Source organism: Macaca thibetana, chromosome 6 (genome assembly GCF_024542745.1).
Source record: "Macaca thibetana thibetana isolate TM-01 chromosome 6, ASM2454274v1, whole genome shotgun sequence".
NCBI lineage: Eukaryota > Metazoa > Chordata > Mammalia > Primates > Cercopithecidae > Macaca > Macaca thibetana.
The window spans coordinates 135,991,962-136,013,267 of record NC_065583.1 but is presented as its reverse complement, the minus strand read 5'-3'; the positions used below and the strand labels follow the sequence as shown (position 1 = coordinate 136,013,267).

Below are 21,306 nucleotides of genomic sequence, written 5' to 3'. Positions count from 1 at the left end.
ATCTTGAATGCACAAAATTTCTATGAAGTCATCACTGTACTCACCTTCTGTTCCCACTTACTATACCCACCTTTTCAGCATCAGAATCAGATACCTAATTATTCTTATTCTTTCAGATGCCCTTACCCACTGCACCCTTGAGCAAGTTGTTTCCAGGCTGACATTGAAATCAGTTTCCTTGTTAGAGTGCCCACATAGCTGATTCTAAGAAAAAATTATCTCTGCAAAGCAGATTATTCAGTTTTCATCTTAAGTAGGGGAAGAATGAGGGAGGAAAACTAAGAAGCCCTCTTGTCTTGATGGCGGCCTAAATGGGCTGTCTCGTGTTCATGTTTGGCCACACTCCTTCTTTTGTCATTTGCAGACAATGTGTCCAGATGTTTTTCGTGGCCCTTGGGGAGGAAGCCACTGTCGAGATTCTCCAGTGCAAACAATCAGGAAGTGCAGCTGTGCACCAGGTCCGACTGGGCAAGGGAGGGGCCAGTGGAGGGTTGGATGTTGGAAAGGGCATGAATAAAGTCACACCTATCCCTGAAGGAACAATTGAATTTGAAAACATGGAAAAGGGAAAAGCCAGAGGAAGCAAAACTGGAAAGTAACCAAGTTACTCCTCATTGAATCAACACTTAGGTCTGCTATCACTTCACTCTCAGACCATCTGTCTGGCCATGTAGGAAAAGCATCTCATGCTATCAGAGCCAAGCTTTAAAAAATGACTATCAGCTGGTACTTGATTCAAGGCATTCTATTAGCTCTATTATAATCGCAATAGCTCTGGTGTCAATTTTAAAATGAAACAAGCTTGACGTGGTGGCATGCCTGTAGTCCCAGCTACTCGGGAGGCTGAGGTGGGAGGATTACTTGAGCTGAGGAAGTTGAGGCTGCAGTGATTGATGATTATGCCACTGCACTCCAGCCTGCATGAAAAAGCAAGACCCAGCGGGGTGTGTAGCTCACGGCTATAATCCCAGCACTTTGGAAGTTCGAGGCGGGCAGATCACCTGAGGTTGGGAGTTTGAGACCAGCCTGGCCAACATGGTGAAACCCTGTCTCTACTAAAAATACAAAAATTAGCCAGGCGTGGTGGTGTGCACCTATAATCCCAGCTACTCAGGAGGCTGAGGTTCAAGAATCACTTGAACCTGGGAGGCAGAGGTTGCAGTGAGCTGAGATCACACCACTGCACTCCAGCCTAGGTGGCAAGGCAAGACTCCGTCAAAAAAAAAAAAAACAAAACCCAAGAAATCAAGATGGGTGGGATTATTTACCAATCCCAATGGATGGAGGGAAAATAATGCTTTTGGGAATCTCAAAACTCCAGTCAAAAAGTTCTCCAGGGACTGCCAGCCAAAATGAGAGCATCTGTCAAACAAAACACAAGGCTGCCCTTCCTTCAGGCTGCTGACAACCCTGGCAAAAGTTTCAAAGGCTTTCTCACAAGGAGAACTTCCATTTATCAATCACATTTTTATTTGCATTCTTTACCTATACTTAATAGGAGGGAGAGGAGGCAGGAAACATCATCTGTTCCTTGCTAATGAACAAGCCCTGCCTCCGATTTGTCATCGTAACCTTTTGAATAGCTGCTCCTTAGTAGCTCTGAAGGAAATAACTAAAAGCTTCAGCCCAGTGATTTTTTTAATGGAATAGTATGAATCACTGGGTTGAGAGGAAAAATACAAAACAGAAGTCTTAAAAACCAGCTCTGAAAGGAAGAAAATTCACCGTCGTCTTAAAATTCAGATGACATAATAGCAAAATGGAGGTAAGAGAATGAAAAAGTAAGTACTGGAACAAGACAAGATGTCACGCTCACGGAATTTAAAACCAGAAGGAAATGTAAAGCTATAAAGTTATAAATCAAACTCTTCACTTTAAACATGAGGAAAGCCAGATTCACACAGAGGAGACTGGAGGGCTAAGATCTGACCCCAGGTCTTTTGACTCCAAAACCAGTGCTCCCAATTCCTATAGCCATCCTCATCCACACTGATGTGCCGTCAAGATAAACCCAAGCTGAAAAATCATTCCTGTCCTGCAGGCCAGGACTAAGGAGTTGCATGAAGTCAAGAGATGGATTCCACTCTCAGCTCTGGCATGGTTCGGCTATGAGCAAAAGCTTCACCTTTTGCTTCAGTTTTCTCATTTGTAAAACAGAGACAGCAATATCTGGCTGCTGCCAACACCATCACAGCACTTCATGAGATAAAGCATAGAGAGTTTATGTAGAGAAAACCAGACCACAGCAATACCTGGTAAAGCCATATTGAATATTGTATCTGTATGGCATCAAGAACTAAAATCAGTTTGATGCACCTCCCAGACCCTGGTCTGACTGCAAAACCACCAGCACAGAGCCTAGTAGACAGAAACACTCAAGAGGTGGCCATTCCTTCTTTTCCTGCCATATGTTCCTCTTTCCATATAGAAGAGAGGCAAGCCTACTGTAAGGCCTACTGTAGGACTACTTAAGCGAATTTGACAATACCAGAAGTCCATGGTCTCTCTAGTGGCATCTAGAGGCTAAATGATAGTGACAGGCGTACATTTCTGCTCTGAACTATTGTCTTTGGCATATCTGAAGTCAGCTGTTTTCTTTCTTATTTATTTATTTATTTATCTTTTGAGACGAAGTCTCACCCTTGTCCCCCAGGCTGGAGTGCAGTGGCGCGATCTTGGCTGACTGCAACCTCCACCTCCTGGGTTCAAGCGATTCTCCTGCCTCAGCTTCCCGAGTAGCGGGGATTACAGGTGCCTGCCACCATGCCCAGCTAATTTTTGTATCTTTATATTTTTAGTAGAGACCAGGTTTCACCATGTTGGCCAGGCTGGTGTCGAGCTCCTGACTTCAGGAGATCCGCCTGCCTTGGCCTCCCAAAGTGCTGGGATTACATGCGTGAGCCACCGTGTCCAGCCAGCTGTTTTCTTAACTCATATCTTCAAGAGACAAGACTATTTATGTAATCTTTGAACAGTATTGGAATACAAAAGAAGGACCCCAGCCTCCTCCACTGCCTTTAGTACCTGGGAAGGGTTTGGTCTTTGCTGTAAAACTGGAATATTCATATATGTTTACAAAAGCATCTAAACATGTGCAGTTCTTTGACTATAGATGTTGCTTGTTCTCAATTCCTCTTAACCTATTGATAGGAATACCTTAAGAGGAATTGAGGCACCAACCATGGTAGAGATTTTTCTCATCTCAGAAATATGTCATCTCTCCCAACAGAGGCGGGGGGTCATTTTGCGAGTCTAATCTAGATGTTTATGTGGTATATTTCTTTGTTCTACTCCATCTACCTCCCAGGGTTTTTTCTCCCCAGGGGTTCATTCCAGGCCCTGAGTTTCAGATGTAAACCATGATGAGATGCAATCCTCATTACCTACTGCCCCCACAATGTTCCAAACCTGGTACTGATCATGTCATTCTTCTTCTTTTGAAAGACAAGTTTTGTTTTTCTTAAAACTTGTAGTTCTTTCTTGGCTCCTCACTCAACTTAACTCTTTCTGTACCACCAGCTGGAATAAATTCTTCCTTCGCCATCCTGTTGCAGTATTCAACAGAACATCCTGTCTTCACCCCCTTGGGGTTTTCCTCCTGCCAAGCCTCTGCAGAAGAGGCCTAACCTGGGGTTACAGCAATGAGCCAATGCAGCTAGTGTGAAATAAAGTAAAAAGCTCATCACAGTCGATGACTCTCTCATCGCTGAGCATGTGGGCAGAGAGGGAAAACGTCATGAAAGGTCTAGCATAGGTTCAAGCAAAACCTTTTGGTTTGGTTCTGCCCAAATTTAAACTCCACTCTTTGATTTCTCCAGTTACAAATGGGCTTGTTAAATTTCCAAATTATGTCTCTTGAACATAAGACCATCTTTTAGGGTCATCTGAAGCTGTTTTCCTTTCCCAATAAAAATAGGAAATTTCTGTCTCTAGAGGCATAGATTTATTTGTCTACTATATTCTTCTCATCAAAACAATACAAGTGATGCCAAAAACATACTTTGATGGCTTGATATACTTGTCATTACTTCCTTTCTCACACCCTCAACCTCCAACCTCCAGCTAACCAAAGACATCAGGTACCTCTGTCAATCAAACTTTTCCGAATATCACACGTAACCTAAAAATATGTTTGGGGCCAGCTAGCATTTCCTCACTTTTAATGAAGAGCTGAGGTATAAAATTCGGTTTTGATAGTGATTGCAGAAGGTTTCTATTCCTTCTGTCTAGCACCGTGGAGACAGTACTGCATCCATGCCTCTAGGCAAGCACTGGGATGGTAGGTGGTGACCCAGACTGCTTTCACTGTCACTTGGGTTGGGGCTTTCCATCCCATCCACATCTTTCTCTGCACTCCTTCCGTCATCTATGGATATAAGTTTAAGTTCAGAGACTGCATGGTGCTGTTTAGAACCAAATAACAGGTGTGGATAAAAGTTCTGAAGGTTCAGTCATGTATGGATACAGTTGATCTGGGACCTTTGTTATTCCAGAATAGAAGAATTTCTCTCTCTCTCTCTCTCTCACCTTTCCTGCTTCCTTGGTGATTCCCACTTTCAATTTTGACACACAGATGTAGGCTTTTGGAGCTTGGGCAAGCCTGTTGGGCAATCTTCCCACTCTCCTCTCGTCCTCTGCCATCCACAGGATTTCATGCCTGTGTGTCTGTGTGGTGAGGCTTGCAGCTGGTGAAGCAAGGCAGAAATGTTTCTAGTATCTTTAAGCAGGATGGGAAAGTAGATATGGTTAGTACTAAGACAACTGAGCTGGATGGACAGCTGGTACTGGTAACATGATAGCACTGGCTTTTCTCCAGTGGAAAACAACTAAAAAATTCTGGATAAAATGAAACACATTCCCTTCAACGCATGGATACAAGAAAGCACGAATTCTCAGAAATGCATAGAGATCATTAGGGCAGTGCAGGCAGCTTTGACCCTGAGAGCATTTGTTGAACCTGGTAACCTTTTTTTTTTTTTTTTTTTTTTGATAATAAAGAATTATTTATTTATTTTTAGGTGTGATAATGTTATTGTCATCATGTTTTCTTTTTTTTTTTAATTTTTTTTATTATTATTATACTTTAAGTTCTAGGGTACATGTGCATAACATGCAGGTTTGTTACATATGTATACTTGTGCCATGTTGGTGTGCTGCACCCATCAACTCGTCAGCACCCATCAACTCGTCATTTACATCAGGTATAACTCCCAATGCAATCCCTCCCCCCTCCCCCCTCCCCATGATAGGCCCCGGTGTGTGATGTTCCCCTTCCCGAGTCCAAGTGATCTCATTGTTCAGTTCCCACCTATGAGTGAGAACATGCGGTGTTTGGTTTTCTGTTCTTGTGATAGTTTGCTGAGAATTATGGTTTCCAGCTGCATCCATGTCCCTACAAAGGACACAAACTCATCCTTTTTTATGGCTGCATAGTATTCCATGGTGTATATGTGCCGCATTTTCTTAATCCAGTCTGTCACTGATGGACATTTGGGTTGATTCCAAGTCTTTGCTATTGTGAATAGTGCCGCAATAAACATACGTGTGCATGTGTCTTTATTGCAGCATGATTTATAATCCTTTGGGTATATACCCCGTAATGGGATGGCTGGGTCATATGGTACATCTAGTTCTAGATCCTTGAGGAGTCGCCATACTGTTTTCCATAATGGTTGAACTAGTTTACAATCCCACCAACAGTGTAAAAGTGTTCCTATTTCTCCCCATCCTCTCCAGCACCTGTTGTTTCCTGACTTTTTAATGATCGCCATTCTAACTGGTGTGAGATGGTATCTCATTGTGGTTTTGATTTGCATTTCTCTGATGGCCAGTGATGATGAGCATTTTTTCATGTGTCTGTTGGCTGTATGAATGTCTTCTTTTGAGAAATGTCTGTTCATATCCTTTGCCCACTTTTTGATGGGATTGTTTGTTTTTTTCTTGTAAATTTGTTTGAGTTCTTTGTAGGTTCTGGATATTAGCCCTTTGTCTGATGAGTAGATTGCAAAAATTTTCTCCCATTCTGTAGGTTGCCTGTTCACTCTGATGGTAATTTCTTTTGCTGTGCAAAACTGAACCTGGTAACCTTGAGCTTCCATGCTGATGGCTCTGTGGAGTGCAGGGAAGAGATGACGAAGTCCAGGGCCCAGCCAAAGTAAGGGATCTTGTAGGAAACCCTCCCCTGCCACAAAGCTGGAGCCCCCAAGGGGCCACCTCTTCATCCATAGGTCAACTAGAATTAAAAACACCACCAAGAACGCGTTACCCGTCACAGGCCAAAGGGCCTGCAAGGATTCTGGTGCTGAATGGAAGTGGAGGGACTGGGAGGAACCACCCCCGGAAATTTCACCTGCAGGCTGGCTCTCCAAGGCTTTGCCTTGTGAACGCTCATTTCCTCAAGCTTAAAATTTAAAGGACTCTTAGACTCTAACACCCTGCGTGCTTGGAAGCTGCAAATTCAAATAGGCTCTGGAGGGATCTATCTCATTCTGGGTCTCAAAGAGTTCTCACAAATGAAATTCCAAGGAAAATAAACTGCCCCTTATCAAAAATAAACATACAATACACAAAACTCTACAATCAAGAAAAAGATCTGCAAGGATTTCAAATAACAGAATTATCAGATAGACTATGACACGAATATGTTTAATACATTTAAAGAAAATCAAATATAAGCTTGGAAATATGTGAAATGGATAGGACATCATGAAGAATAAGAAAGCAAGTTTTGAAAACAAATATGTCTTCTAGTAATATAAAAGTGATTATTGACATTTAAAACTCAGCAGGTGGGTTTATCAGCAGTAAGATGCAGCCAAAAGGAGAAGTAATGAATTAAAGACGGATCACTTTAACAAGGGCACTTTACTGCTTTTCCCCACTAGAAAGGCCTATAAAAGAAAAAGAAAAAAGAAAGACCTTAAAGCAAAATTGCTCAATGTCTCACTCCAGCCATAATTTCTACTATTTGTTAATATTTTCTTCTTAATGCATTAAACATTTACTGAGCACCACCTACAGTGTACCAAACAGCTTGTTTGGCCACAGAGATTTTAGAAATGAACAAGGCATAGTCCCTGCCCACAAAAACCTCCTGATTAATGGGAGAAAGGTCTGTTAAAAACAAGCACAGGACCAAGTGCCAAGGGCTGCGATGGATAGAAGCCACTTGGCTCTCGAACATTTCTCTTTAAACTGAATTCTAATTGTTCTCCAAACATATTTACTAACTCTAAAGACAAAGACACTTTGTAGCTTTAAAACTGTACATCAGATTAGATGGCAATGAAAGGAAATAGAGTTACTTTCAAATAAATTAAATCACTCTAATTCCATTTGAATTAGATCCACCCGTTTTAGAGGATGGGCATCCTTAGGTGAAACAGCTGTCTATACCAGCTCAATGACACTTCGGGACATTTTTTCCCCAGATGGAAAGAACTGAAGTGGTTTGTTTGTGCCTTTATGGCTATCCTAATCTCCCTTCTTGAACCAAAGTACAAGTTGTTCAGAGAGAACGTTCCCCCTTCAGAAATGCATATCCTCACTCCCAGTCCCTGGTTGACTTACCCTGTCTGGGTTTTTGTTTTTCTTTTTTTTCCTGTTTTTCCCCATGCTTCTAGATATCAGGCTCACATTTTCAAATGCTGTGTTTGTTTTACTTTGTTGTTTGTTTTTTGCAGACTGCTGCCAAGCTAAAGACCAGTATATTGAGCAGTTCAAAGACACGCTGAGCACATCCGTGGCCAAGTCAATTGCAGGATTTTTTGCAGAACCTATTCAAGTGGGTACATGAATCTAAGACATTAATGGAGCTGAATCTTCAATTATCAGAAAGTTTTAACTCATACTTTCTAGAGAATTCCAAATGAATTAAGTGTTTACTGTGTCTGTCTCTAAATTCGTTCTCTTGGTCTCCTTGAAAGAAAGAAGACACTGACTTTCAAATGATCTTTTAAAAACCCTCTCCTCCATTTCCACCAGACAGGTGAAACTACTGAACTCCTAAAATTCTTAAGAAAAGGAAACCCTGGCCGTTTTTAGCTGCTTAGTAACATCCACATTGTCCAAAGAACTCTTTCGTTAGTCTCACCAAATTCCTCTATTGTACTGTTTTCTAATCTCAGAAAATAATCAATGTTTGCATCTTTTTTCCAGAAGTCATGGTGTAGAGTAATAACTCCTCTTTTCACCCGTAGTGAAAACTGTTCTATAGACTGTTGTTAAAATTGCTAGTGTTACTATCATGATATTGATGATAATGACGATCTAACTTTTTGTATACTTTGAAAGCCTGATGCTGTTATTATAGGTCTTCTTGGTCTGGTCTTTTGCAGGGTGTGAATGGAGTTGTCCAGTACCCAAAGGGGTTTCTAAAGGAAGCCTTTGAGCTGGTGCGAGCAAGGGGAGGTGTGTGCATTGCAGATGAAGTAAGTGGCATGTAAGGGTGCCATTGAGTGCTGTGGGAACAGGAGATGCACAGACAGAAACCTCCTAAACTTCCTCCGTGTTCCAGGCAAAGTCTCCAAAGTTTGCCTACAAATGAATGAAATTTTTGCTAGCGGGCTGGTTGATTTGTTAGTACATTCGCTGATCAGTTTAACAGGTACAACAGAATTTAAATATCCACATTGATGTCTATCCAATAAGTTGCGAACAGACATATATGATGTTAATAGACCGTGACTCAATGTATTTTTTAAATTCCTTTCTAGGGATTGTTTCAGGGGCCGACAAACAACATAGGAAATTTAATCTCACAGCCAAGTTTTTTGTTGTTTTTATTTGTTTGGTTATTTTGAGACAAAGTCTCGCTCAGTCGTCCAGGCTGGAGTACAGTGTACGATCTCGGCTCACTGCAACCTCCGCCTCCTGGGGTTCAAGGAATTCTCCTGCCTCAGCCTCCCGAGTAGCTGGGCCCACAGGCATGTGCCACCAAGCCTGACTAATTTTTGTGTTTTTAGTATAGACGGGGTTTCACCATGTTGGCCAGGCTGATCTTGAATTCCTGACCTCAAGTGATTTGCCCGCCTTGGCCTCCCAAAGTCCTGGGATTACAGCGTGAGCCACCATGCCAGGCCCAATAGCCAAGTTTTTAATCTCAATTTTTGCAAAAATAGTATTTACCAACCTGGCAGCATACACCTTTCTGACAAAACTTGCCTGGAAATAATGTGGGGTTTCTTTGTTTGTTTGTTTTTGAGACAGAGTTTCTCAAAACAACAAGAGAAAGTTTCTCTCTTGTTGCCCAGGCTGGAGTGCAGTGGCATCCTCTGCCTCTCAGGGTTCAAGTGATTCTCCTGCTTCAGCCTCCCAAGTAGCTGGGATTACAGGCATCCGCCACCACACCCAGCTGATTTTGTGTTTTTTAGTAGAAACTGGGGTTTCTCCATGCTGGTCAGGCTGGTCTCAAACTCCTGACCTCAGGTGATCTGCCCGCCTTGGCCTCCCAAAGGGCTAGGATTATGGGAATGAGCCACCGTGCCCGGCCAAAATAATGTTTTTAAAATAATAATAATAATCCAGCCTCTAAATTAGAAGAGTACCACCACTGCAGATACTGCATTTGAAAATAGTTCCCAGAAAATTGTAAAATAGATTTAATTAAAGCAGCATTGGTGGAATAAGCACACTACCCCCAAGGGCATTACTTTAATGGGAACAAAATTCACTGGCTATGTGAGCTCTAGCTGTGTGTTTTTAAAAGGGATTAATTTACCTATGATTATACCTTATATTAGAGTGTATCAAAGAAAGTAGTCCTCTGTCTACTTAGAATAGTTATGGAGATTAAAAGACCAGAGGATGATCACAAGGGCCACAGAAGCCCTGCTTTACTGCTGGGTGACCTATCTTGATTGGACTAACAGGTGGTTAGACCAGCCAAGGACAAGTGGAGAACCTGTAAGTATGTTTCACACCTATTTCAGTCCAGCCATCATTGTTGGAATAGACTTCCTCAACTAAAAATTTCCTACAGCTAGGCTGGCCGCGGTGGCTCATACCTGTCATCCCAGCACTTTGGGAGGCTGAGGCAGGCGGATCACTTAAGGTCAGGAGTTCGAAACCAGCCCAGCCAACATGGTGAAACCCCAGAAATTTTGCAATTTCTGCCTGGGCAGCTGGGTCTCTGTTATGCCCAGGTGCATTGGATGTCCCTGGTGTACCACAGGCAACTTGGGCCAGCCTGCTCCTGCTGTGCCCATCCTCCCTTCTCCAATCTGCCCACAAACCGATGGAAGTCCTGGCTGGAGAAAGATAATCTGCTATTTTAAAAAGAAGAGTATATCCAGTCAGTTTGAAATTAGCTACATCATTAAAAAGGATAAACTTTGGCCTCCAAATCAGCACATAGTGAAGCTGTCACAGTCAGACTAATTAAAGAGATGGTAGGCTGAATTCAAAGGAAATATGAATTTCAGAATTTTCTGTCTTACGGTTTTATGACTTTCAAACAATGATTGAAAACTGTCTAACACAGGTATCCTTAAGAAGGACTATTCCGAGGACTAGGTAAAAATAAGGATAACTGGAACTTTCTGAGTACTCACTGTGTGTCAGGCACTGTTCATAACACTTTGCACGTGTTAACTCAGTTCATACTTATCAACAGTTCTATAGTTCTATATGCCCCATTGCTATTATTCCTATGTATTAATCCTTTCTCATGCTGCTGATAAAGAAATACCTGAGACTGGATAATTTATAAAGAAAACGAGGTTTAAAGGACAGAGTTCCATGTGGTTGGGGAGGCCTAACAATCATGGCCGAATGCGAAAGGCACATCTTATATGGCAGCAGACAAGAGACAATGAGAGCCAAGCAAAAGGGGTTTCCCCTTATAAAACCATCAGATCTTGTGAGACTTATTCACTACCATGAGAACAGTATGGGGGAACCGCCCCCATGATTCAATTATCTCCCACCAGGTCCCTCCCACAACACGTGGGAATTATGGGAGCTACAATGCATGATGAGATTTGGGTGGGGACACAGCCAAACCATATCATCCCATTTTAAACATAAGTGAATTTAGGTCCAAGGTGGTTAAACAACCTGTCAAGCTTATGCCCTGAGTAGGAATAGGTCCAAGACTCAAATTCAGGCTCCCAAAACCACATGACTAGCCACTGTATCAAGCTGCCCCTCCAAAATGACAGAGCGTGGTGTAGAAAGGGCAAATCATGGCAGAAAGGGAAGTAACACAGGATAGAAAAACCTGAGTGCGGAGGCCAGTTCTGCCGAGGAGCAGTCTTACACAAGTCATCTTAATTAATATTCAGTGGCATTCTTTTCTTTAAAATGTGGAATTTGGATTAAAGGTAGAAAACTGGCAGCCTCTGGGCCCATAGTGGCATAGACTGATTTTGAATTTGAAACTGACTGCAGGGCATGCCCACCCACAGTCCCCACCCCACTTGCTGTCATGACCCAGCCTGCTCCTCTCCCTAATGTATGCTCCTCATCTCCAAAGACAGTTGAGTTTATGGATGTTAGAATGATCCATCTCTGTACTACTGTAAGAGTCTATGAAACTGATACTTCCTCAGTGACTAAACATGGTTTATTGTTCTACATAATTCCACGCATTTGTAACCGAGTCCAAAGCTTGTACCACTTGCTGCAAAACAGTCAATAAATCAAGCAATAAGGTTTGGGGCAAGGAAGACCACCTTATTTCGGGGAGCAAGCAAACCGAGAAGACAGCAGACTCATGTCCTAAAGAACCACCTTGGCCAAGGCGGGCGGATCACGAGGTCAGGAGATCGAGAGCATCCTGGCTAACACGGTGAAACCCCATCTCTACTAAAAATACAAAAAATTAGCCTGGCCTGGTGGCGGGCGCCTGTAGTCCCAGCTACTCAGGAGGCTGAGGCAGGAGAATGGAGTGAACCCGGGAGGCAGAGCTTGCAGTGAGCCGAGATCGCGCCAGTGCACTCCAGCCTGGGCGACAGAGCGAGACTCCGTCTCAAAAAAAAAAAAAAAAAGAACCACCTTAAGCAAATGTGGGTTCCTTTTATGTTAAGGGAAAGGGGAAGAGGGAGGGGGTTGAGGTCAAAAGGTGACTGGTGACCACAGACATTTGAGCCACAGCAAGGGTAAACTTGCTTCCTTGGTCAGGTTACAATACTGTTATAAATTTTTAATGTAACGTTGTTACTTGTGTGTACACCCTTCTTATCTCCTCAGGGATTCTTTTTAAAGCATCCTTGCCTTAGTTAAACTATAAACTAAATTCCTCCCATAGTTAGCTTGGCCCATATGCAGAGATAAACAAAAGCAGTTAACCTAAAAGACATCATCACAGTGGGAGGATGAGAGCAAGCTGGTTAGGAGCAAAATGGAATATGTCATACTAGGCTTCCTTTTCACTGTTACACATTGTCCAAGCAATCTGACTTTTCACCATTTATGCCATTTATGTATGGTATTTAGGTAGAGTGAAAAAGACAGGCAGGAAGACAAAATGGATGGATTTTCCACGAGCTCCTCCTACATTATCCCATTTGGAAAAATCAATCAGTTGCCCAGAGGCTAATTAGTAGGAAGGAGGCCACCCAGGATTCCAGCCCAGGTCTGTCTGACTCCTGGGTTAAGCTCTTCTCCTATATTAGTCACTGTCATCTAATTCTAACCCCCAGAATTTGCCCTTGCTGCAGCAGCCTAGAGAAAGTAGGAAAATGAGAAGTGAATCTGAAAAGGACACTCACTGTATTTTTTTTTTTTTTTTTTTTTTTTTTTTTTGAGATGGAGTCTCACTCTGTCACCTAGGCTAGAGGGCAGTGGCGTGATCTTGGCTCACTGCAACCTCTGCCTCCCAGGTTCAAGTGATTCTCCTGCCTCAACCTTCTGAGTAGCTGGGACTACAGGCAACCGCCACCACGCCCAGATAATTTTTGTATTTTTAGTAGAAACGAGGTTTCATCATGTTGGCCAGGGTGGTCTCAAACTGCTGACCTCAGGTGATCCACCCGCCTCGGCCTCCCAAAGTGCTGAGATTACAGGCGTGAACCAACGCGCCCAGCCTGGAAGCTCACTCTTTTAAGTGCATTTTAGAATGAGCTTCAAGTACCCACATCCCTAACCCCCGTTTTGCATTGTGTGTATGTGTGGAGAGAGACAGAGAGACGGACAGGGAGACTGAGAGCCACAGAGAAATCAAGGAGACTTCACCAGAAAGGCTCTGGCAGAAATGTGTGTGGAGATGTTTGTGTGACTTTATTTAATCAGGCACTACTGCCACCCTGTCATTCATCCCACAAGTGCTTACGAAGTGTCTACTTTGTATCAGGCACTGTGCTAGGTGTTGCGGATAGAGAATGGAATAAGACACAGTCCCTGCCATGGGACATGCCCACTGGTGATAACAGTCCTCTATGAAAGCCACTGATGGCAGCATGCCCAGAGTACCTTGAGAGGGAGCCTAACCAAGGCTCAGGAGAACCTTCAGAAACCAAGTGATGGCAAAGTTTGTTTTTTTGTTTGTTTGTTTGTTTGTTTGTTTGCTTGGGGGTTTTTTTGGGGGGGGGTTCGAGATGGAATCGTGCTCTGTTGCCCAGGCTGGAGTGCGGTGGTGTGATCTCGGCTCACTGCAAGCTCTGCCTCCCCAGTTCATGCCATTCTCCTGCCTCAGCCTCCCGAGTTGCTGGGACTACAGGCACCCGCCACCACGCCCGGCTAATTTTTCAAAATTTTTTGGTAGAGACAGGGTTTCACTGTGTTAACCAAGATGGTCTCGATCTCCTGACATTGTGATCCCCCTGCCTCAGCCTCCCAAAGTGCTGGGATTACAGGCCTGAGCCACTGCGCCTGGCCAGCAAAGTTTGTTTTGAAGCACAGAAGAAGTCGGTGAGATGAAGCAGCAGGAAGAGGGTCTTCTAGAAAGAGCAAACAGCATGCACAAAAAAACTAAGGTCAATTTTTAGTCCAAACCACAATTTCTAGATTAGAGGAGTTCAACCCTGAGTTAACTGCCTCGGCTGGGTCCTCCTCACGATACAGTTCTCAGGAAGGGGAAGGCATCCCTGGAAGAGGATGACCAGTTTAACTGGGCTGGAGCAAGTGCCGCAGCTCCACTTAACTGACAGTAACTCCCTCTTCATCTATCCTGGGGCAGACTCAGCTTCTCTACTTTTCTACCCTGCTTTCTTACACAGAGGAAATGCTCATCAAAAACTGTTAATCATAATGATCCCTTTCATATTATTTGTACGACCCTCATTGAGCCTGTGACATACTGTTGTATTTCTACTTGATGGATGAGTTAGCAGAGGTTCCAAGGACTTAAGAAACATACCCAGAATTGCACAAAGCTAGGAAATGACTCTTGATGCCTAATATCAGGCATCAGATTAAGCGCTTTGTGCATGATACTACAGGATGCTGATGATAATGGCTGATGATGGCCATAATGAGGAGGAGGAAAAGGAAGAGATCAGAGAAGAAAACAGCATTTTTTTTTTTTTTTTTTTTTTTTTTTTTGAGACAGAGTCTCACTCTGTTGCCCAGGCTGGAGTGCAGTGGCACAATCTCGGCTCACTGCAGCCTCCACCCTCTGAGTTCAAGCGATTCTCCTGCCTCAGCTTCCTGAGTAGCTGGGATTACAAGCAACTGCCACCGTACTCGGCTAATATTTTGTATTTTTAGAAGAGACAGGGTTTCACCATCTTGGCCAAGCTGGTCTTGAACTCCTGACCTCATGATCCACCCGCCTCGGCCTCCCAAAGTGCTGGGATTACAGGCATGAGCCACTGCACCCAGTCAAAAACAGCATGTCTTGAAGGGTTTCCAATTGTTTTGAACTTGTTTTCCCAGGTGCAGACAGGATTTGGAAGGTTGGGCTCTCACTTCTGGGGCTTCCAAACCCACGACGTCCTGCCTGACATTGTCACCATGGCTAAAGGGATTGGGAATGGCTTTCCCATGGCAGCAGTCGTAACCACTCCAGGTAGGACCCACAGGCAGTTTGTGTTTGCTTCTGGGCCTCATACATTGGGCTATGGTATTAAACACGTGTGTTGGAACTTGTGTAGATTGGAGACAATCATGGAAACCGCACGATGCATTTCCCAAGCAAATGAAAGAGAGAAACAGTCTGTCTGCCTGACTGTGAAACAGATGGAAGAAAGACAGCCCTTTTTTTTTTTTTTTTTTTTTTGAGACAGAGTCTTGCTCTGTCGCCCAGGCTCGAGTGCAGTGGCACAATCTTGGCTCACTGCAACCTCTGCCTCCCCAGGTGCAAGCAATTCTCCTGCCTCAGCCTCCTGAGTAGCTGGGATTACAGGTGTGCACCATCAAGCCCAGCTAATTTTTGTATTTTTAGTAGAAACGGGGTTTCACCATGTTGGCCAGGCTGGTCTTGAACTCCTGATCTCAGGTGATCCGCCTGCCTTGGCCTCCCAAAGTGCTGGGATTATAGGCGTGAGCCACCGCACCCCCATCGGAAACCAGCCCATTCTGATCTTCCTGTAAGGAAGACTAATTCTCCCATGCCTACCATGAAACGGAGGGTTCCACCACACTTTAGAGGTATATAGAAGAGGGAGAGGGGATGGAAAGAGGAGAGGGGTGGGAGAGCGTTCTGGTGTCTCTTCCATTTCTTATAAGAAAACCAGTTCCTTGGGCTTAGATAGGGCCCCACCCTGATGACCTTATTCAACCTAATTACCTACTTAAATGCACTATCTCCAAATACAGTCTCATTCAGGGTTAAGGCTTCAACCATACGCATTTGAGGTGATACAATTCAGTCCCTAACATCTACTATCAGTTGAACGAAGAATGAATTGGATAGGATGCCATTTACAACACGAAGTAACTGTAGTCCAAATGGCGCCATGAGAGAATGTGGACAGTAATGTGTCCCTCTTTCCACACCTTCTATTTTTTCCCTCTAGAGATTGCCAAATCTTTGGCCAAACGCCTGCAGTACTTCAACACCTTTGGAGGGAACCCCATGGCCTGTGCCATTGGATCTGCTGTGCTTGAGGTTGGTGCCAGTGGCCACATTAGCCACATTTCACAAATGACTCTTTCAAAACCACACACACTTTGGCAGAACTCTATCATGCTGAATTATTAAAGGGGAGAGTTAATTCATAGTTTATGCATTAAAGTTAGATTTCCGTTTATTATTCTGCCTTCTCCCTTTTTAAAGATCTACTTTGGGTGCTTGAAGTGTTGGATAAGAAATAATATATGATAAACCTCACATACATGGGAAATATAAGAATTTTCCTAGCCAGCTGAAATTTCTTTGTTATCTGGGTAGTGATTTACAGATGTTAACTGCCATCCTTGTAATTAGTTTCATGTTGGCCTTCTCTTGTACATTTTTTTCTTCCTTCCTTTTGTTGTACTATTATAAATTGAATGACTAAGGAGACACTGAGTTCTACATGCTTACAACAAGGTAATTCAGCTCTTCAGCCCTACACCATTGATTTAGCCTGGGATCACATCTGTTTAAAAAAAGATTTATTTTTTATATTCTTGCTAACATGCCTAATATCATGTGCTTAAAGAACTATAACAAATTTCTGAAAGAATGTCTAAGAAGTAAATGACAGTGTTTTTTTGTGGGGAGGAAAACTAGGTGGCTGGGGGCCAGGGGTCAGCAAGAGTCACTCTGCTATATGTACTTTTATGCTTGCTGATATTTATATATATACACACACATATATATTTATATATGTATATATATTTATTTATTTCAATAGCTTTTGGGATACAAGTAGGTTTGGTTACATGGATGAATTGTATAGTGGCAAAGTCTGAGACTTTAGTGCACTGTCACCCAAGTGGTATACATTGTACACAATATGGAATTTTTCATCCCTCACCCCCCTCCCACCTTCTCCCCTTCTGGGTCTCCAATGTCGATTGTGTATCCATAGCTTAGCTCCTACCTATAAGTGAGAACACTTATTAGTTGCTCCAAAAGACATTATTTTCTTTTTTATGGCTGAGTAGTATTCCATGGGGGGTGTGTGTGTGTGTCTGTGTGTGTGTGTTTGTGTGTGTATACACACCGCATTTTCTTTATCCACTCATCAATTGATGGGCTCTTAGGTTGGTTCCGTATCTTTGCAATTGTGAGTTGTACTACAATAAGCATACATGTGCAGGTGTCTTTTTGCTATAATGACTTTTCTTCCTTTGAGAAAATACCCAGAAGTGGGATGGCTGGACCAAAGGGTAGACCCACTTTTAGTTCTTTGAGAAATCTCCATACTGTTTTCCACTGAGGTTGTACCGATTTTACAGTCCCACCAGCAGTTACACTCACTGATTTTTGACCATGAACTTCATTTACCTATTCCAAAAAAATGAAATTTAAAAGTATTTTTAAACAAAAATAAATAAGTAAATGCTGCTCTTGCTAATTAAATAGTTATTTTCGAAAACAATCAAATCATGAGATGAGAAAGTATGGGTAGGAATATGTCATTTATTTGACTTTGTGGACATTGCCAATTTTTTTTTTTTTTTTTTTTTTTTTTTTTTTTTTTGAGAAAGATTCTTCCTCTGTCACCCAGACTGGAGTGCAGGGACACAACCATGGCTAACTGCAACCTCTGTCTCCTGGGTTCAAGAGATTCTCATGCCTCAGTCTCCTAAGTAACTGGGATTACAGGCATGCACCACCATGCCCACCTAATTTTTATATTTTTGGTAGAGATGGGGTTTCACCATGTTGGCCAGCTAGTCTCAAACTCCGAACCTCAAGTGATCCACCCACCTCAGCCTCCCAAAGTGCTGGTATTACAAACATGAGCTGACATTGCCAACTTCTTTTAAAAAGTGCTTTGTTACCTCAACCAATTTAGAAGGTAGAGAAGGTTTAGGTGAACAAATAGGTCTTTAAAAATAACAAGGTTTGCCTGGAGTCATGCAAGTATTGTCAGCTAAATAAAAATACAGTATTTTTCATGTGTCTTGTCAAGAACCCCAGGTGTTTGCTGTAAGTAGAACTGAGATAAAAATCATTTTATATCTTCTAGTGCCCTGGCTCTGGGCTCAGCCAAAGAGGCCAGAGCCCCAGACCAGGTTGCTTGGGCCATGAGAGCCCACGTCTGGCTGAGAACTGCTGAGCAAAGGTCACCATCTTCCAGTAGGGAAAGCACCTGTGAGATTTCTTTCCTCAGAGCATTCATCGTATTCATGACTATATCCCAGTTCTCAGCAAAACCTGACAATAACAAGCCTTGGGATTTTAGAATCTACATTTTCAACTGCATTGAGACACACCTTTTATTCTATTCTAAACTATTTGTTGTTTGTTTTTTTGAGGCAAAGTGTCATCTGTCACCCAGGCTGGAGTGCAGTGGTGCCATCTTGGCTCACTGCAACCTCCACCTCCCAGGTTCAAGTGATTCTCCTGCCTCAGCCTCCTGAGTAACTGAGATTACAGGAGCCCACCACCGAGCCCAGCTAATTTTTGTATTTTTTTTTAAGTAGAGACGGGGTTTCACCCTATTGGTCAGGCTGGTCTCGAACTCCTAACCTTGTGATTCGCCCGCCTTGGTCTCCCAAAATACTGGGATTACAGGTGTGAGCCACCACACCTGGCCTATTCTTTCCTAAATTCTTAGCCACCTCTGAAGGTGAGGGAGTTGGGGGCAGAAGCATATCCCCTCCCCTAAGACTTTTCTTCTCTCCTTACAACAAATCTTTTTGTAGTCCTTGTGGTCACACTAGACTTGTTCTGGATTCTGTTTGGTTAGGTTACAAGAGGGCCATGTCCGATGACTTCTCCACGATTCTTAGTCAGTCTTAAAACTTCTGCCATGTGAGATCATTTGGGGCTTTCTCTCAACAGGTGATTAAAGAAGAAAATCTACAGGAAAACAGTCAAGAAGTTGGGACCTACATGTTACTAAAATTTGCTAAGCTGAGGGATGAGTTTGAAATTGTTGGAGACGTTCGAGGCAAAGGCCTCATGATAGGCATAGAAATGGTGCAGGATAAGGTAGGTGCTGATCTGCTCCTCTCTCTGCAGCTGCTTGGGCCAGCGGGAGATATAGGAGGAAACATTAACTAAACTTCGTTTACTCTCAGGGAGAGAGCACATACAAACAGCAAGCTTTCAGCAAAGCCCTTTAGAGATTAGTAGAGAGTGTTGAGTATGAACAAAATGTTGGCAGATCACCAAGAATTCTAGAGGGATGAGGGAGAGCATTTGGGAAAAGAAACCAACATTATCCTTGCCATCCTAGGCAAAGAGCATAGGCAATGACTGAATACTTAGAAATACAGGGAAGGGAGGAAATTATTTGGGGAGAAACAGAAGGAAGTAAGAAAGAAGGGCCAGGAAAGGTTATGGTGAAGGTTTGGGATGAGGAAGTTAAATATATATTAGGGGCTGTTTTTGTTGTTGTTGAGACAGAGTCACACTCTGTCACCCAGGCTGGAGTGCAGTGGTGCTATCTTGGCTCACTGCAACCTCCGCCTTCTAGGTTCAAGCTATTCTCGATCCTCAGCCTCCCGGGTAGCTGGGATTACAGGCACGCACCTGTAGAGACAGGATTTTGCCATGTTTCCCAGGCTGGTCTCAAACTCCTGACCTCAAGTGATCTGCCCATCGTGGTCTCTTGAAGTACTGGGATTACAGGCGTGAGCCACCGTGCCTGGCTTACGTTGAGTTTTTTGTTTGTTTGCATGCTTACTTACTTGTGAATGGATTTCAACCTCCCAAGTAACCAGGGAGGAATGTTGCCCACTGAGACCTCTAACTCATCATAACAACAATTGAACTTAGCATCCTCCCCTAAACCAGATATTTCTCCCAAGATCACTGTTTGTTTCTCACCCTCCACCATTCTTCCAATTACTCAGCCTCCGTACCACAAAATCATCTGACTCCTCCTCTTCTCTTGTTTCCAACATCAAGATCCATTGATCCCTTCTCTGCCATATCTCTCAAATCTTTCCCTTTGTTTCTACTGCAGCCCCTATAGTAAATGCCCATAGGAAATTGTGCCTTTCCTCCATAAAATCAAAGCCTGAGAAGAGCAGGAGAATCTTGGCAGAAGAGGAGTAGCCAGACTAACCTCATGTCCACAGGGATCCAGCTTTCCCTAGCAATTTCTAGCTCTTTGGTCTTACCACCATTCTACTTTAGAAGTACTGATGCTCCATTTTTTACTCTTTAGACCAGACATGGGTATAAGTCTCTTCAATTCATACCACATGTCAGAGCCAGTGCAAAGCTGGGATGTTTAAATAAGATTTGAAAGCCAAGGGAAGACACCAGGAAAGTAAACAAAGGGTAATATGAGACTAAGATCCCCAGCTCACGGGTCATTTTATTTATTTATTTATTTGTTTTGACCCCAACTTGCTTTCTACAATGGAGAACTTCTAACAAGCTATAACGTATTTAAGTGTGTGGACAAGTACAAGAGTTATTGCAAGGCTCAGAAGAGTTCACCATAATCGCCACCCAAGGGGTTCCCTCAAAGCTGTCTATACTCCTCAAAGTGTAGACTCGAGAGAGGAAAGCCCAATGAGAGAGGAGGAGTTCTTCCGTTTTCTCTGTTCCGAACCCAACCTCTGTGTGCTTAAAGTCAGATGAACAAAGATGTTCATCACAACTTTGTCTTAGTAAAACACCAGAATCCCCCTCCCAGATGACCATTCATACAAAACAAGCTAGCTTATGGCATCTCCCCACTATAATGGCATAGATATATATGTGACATGGAAATATGTGCAAGCTATATCATGGAAACAATAAAACAGGTTTTTCTTAGTCCATTTGTGTTTCTATAAAGGAATATCTGAGGCTGGGTAATTTCTAAAGAAAAGATGTTTATTTGGCTCATGTTTCTTCAGACTGTACAGGAAGCATGACACTAGCATCTGCATCTGATGAGGGTCTCAGACTGCTTCTGTTCATGGTGGAAGGGGAAGAGGAGCTGGCATATGCAGAGATCACATGATGAGAGAGAGAAGGGGAAAGCAAGAAGGAAGGGGTGGGTAAGTGCCAGGCTTTTTCCAACAACCAGCTCTAGAAGGAACTAATGGAATGAGAACTCATTATGGAGAGGACAGCACAAGACATTCATGAGGGATCTGCCCTCACCACCCAAGCACTTCTTTTTAGGACCCACCTCCAACACTGGGGATCAAACTTCCATTTGAGGTTTGGAGGGTCAAATATCCAAACTAGAGCGAGGTTATAAAGTAGTATCTATAGAAGGGGCTCTTTTTCTCTTCGCTGAACCATTTGTTAATATAAGCATAGGCTCTAAGGGCAGACCACCTGGATTTAAATCCCAGCTCCTACATCCCCTAATTCTACTC

At 43.1% G+C, this 21,306-nt stretch overlaps 1 protein-coding gene across 3 annotated transcripts in view; it reads left to right on the top strand.

Moving 5' to 3' along the window:
• Nucleotides 1–21,306, top strand: part of AGXT2 (alanine--glyoxylate aminotransferase 2) — a 45,466-nt gene that overhangs the window by 15,353 nt on the left and 8,807 nt on the right. For all 3 annotated transcript variants that reach the window (XM_050793840.1, XM_050793842.1, XM_050793841.1), the window contains 6 exons: nucleotides 365–458; nucleotides 7,683–7,783; nucleotides 8,337–8,429; nucleotides 14,815–14,947; nucleotides 15,897–15,988; nucleotides 18,821–18,970. In XM_050793840.1, coding sequence (XP_050649797.1) covers nucleotides 365–458; nucleotides 7,683–7,783; nucleotides 8,337–8,429; nucleotides 14,815–14,947; nucleotides 15,897–15,988; nucleotides 18,821–18,970 — 663 coding nt within the window. The remainder of the gene's footprint in view (nucleotides 1–364; nucleotides 459–7,682; nucleotides 7,784–8,336; nucleotides 8,430–14,814; nucleotides 14,948–15,896; nucleotides 15,989–18,820; nucleotides 18,971–21,306) is intronic.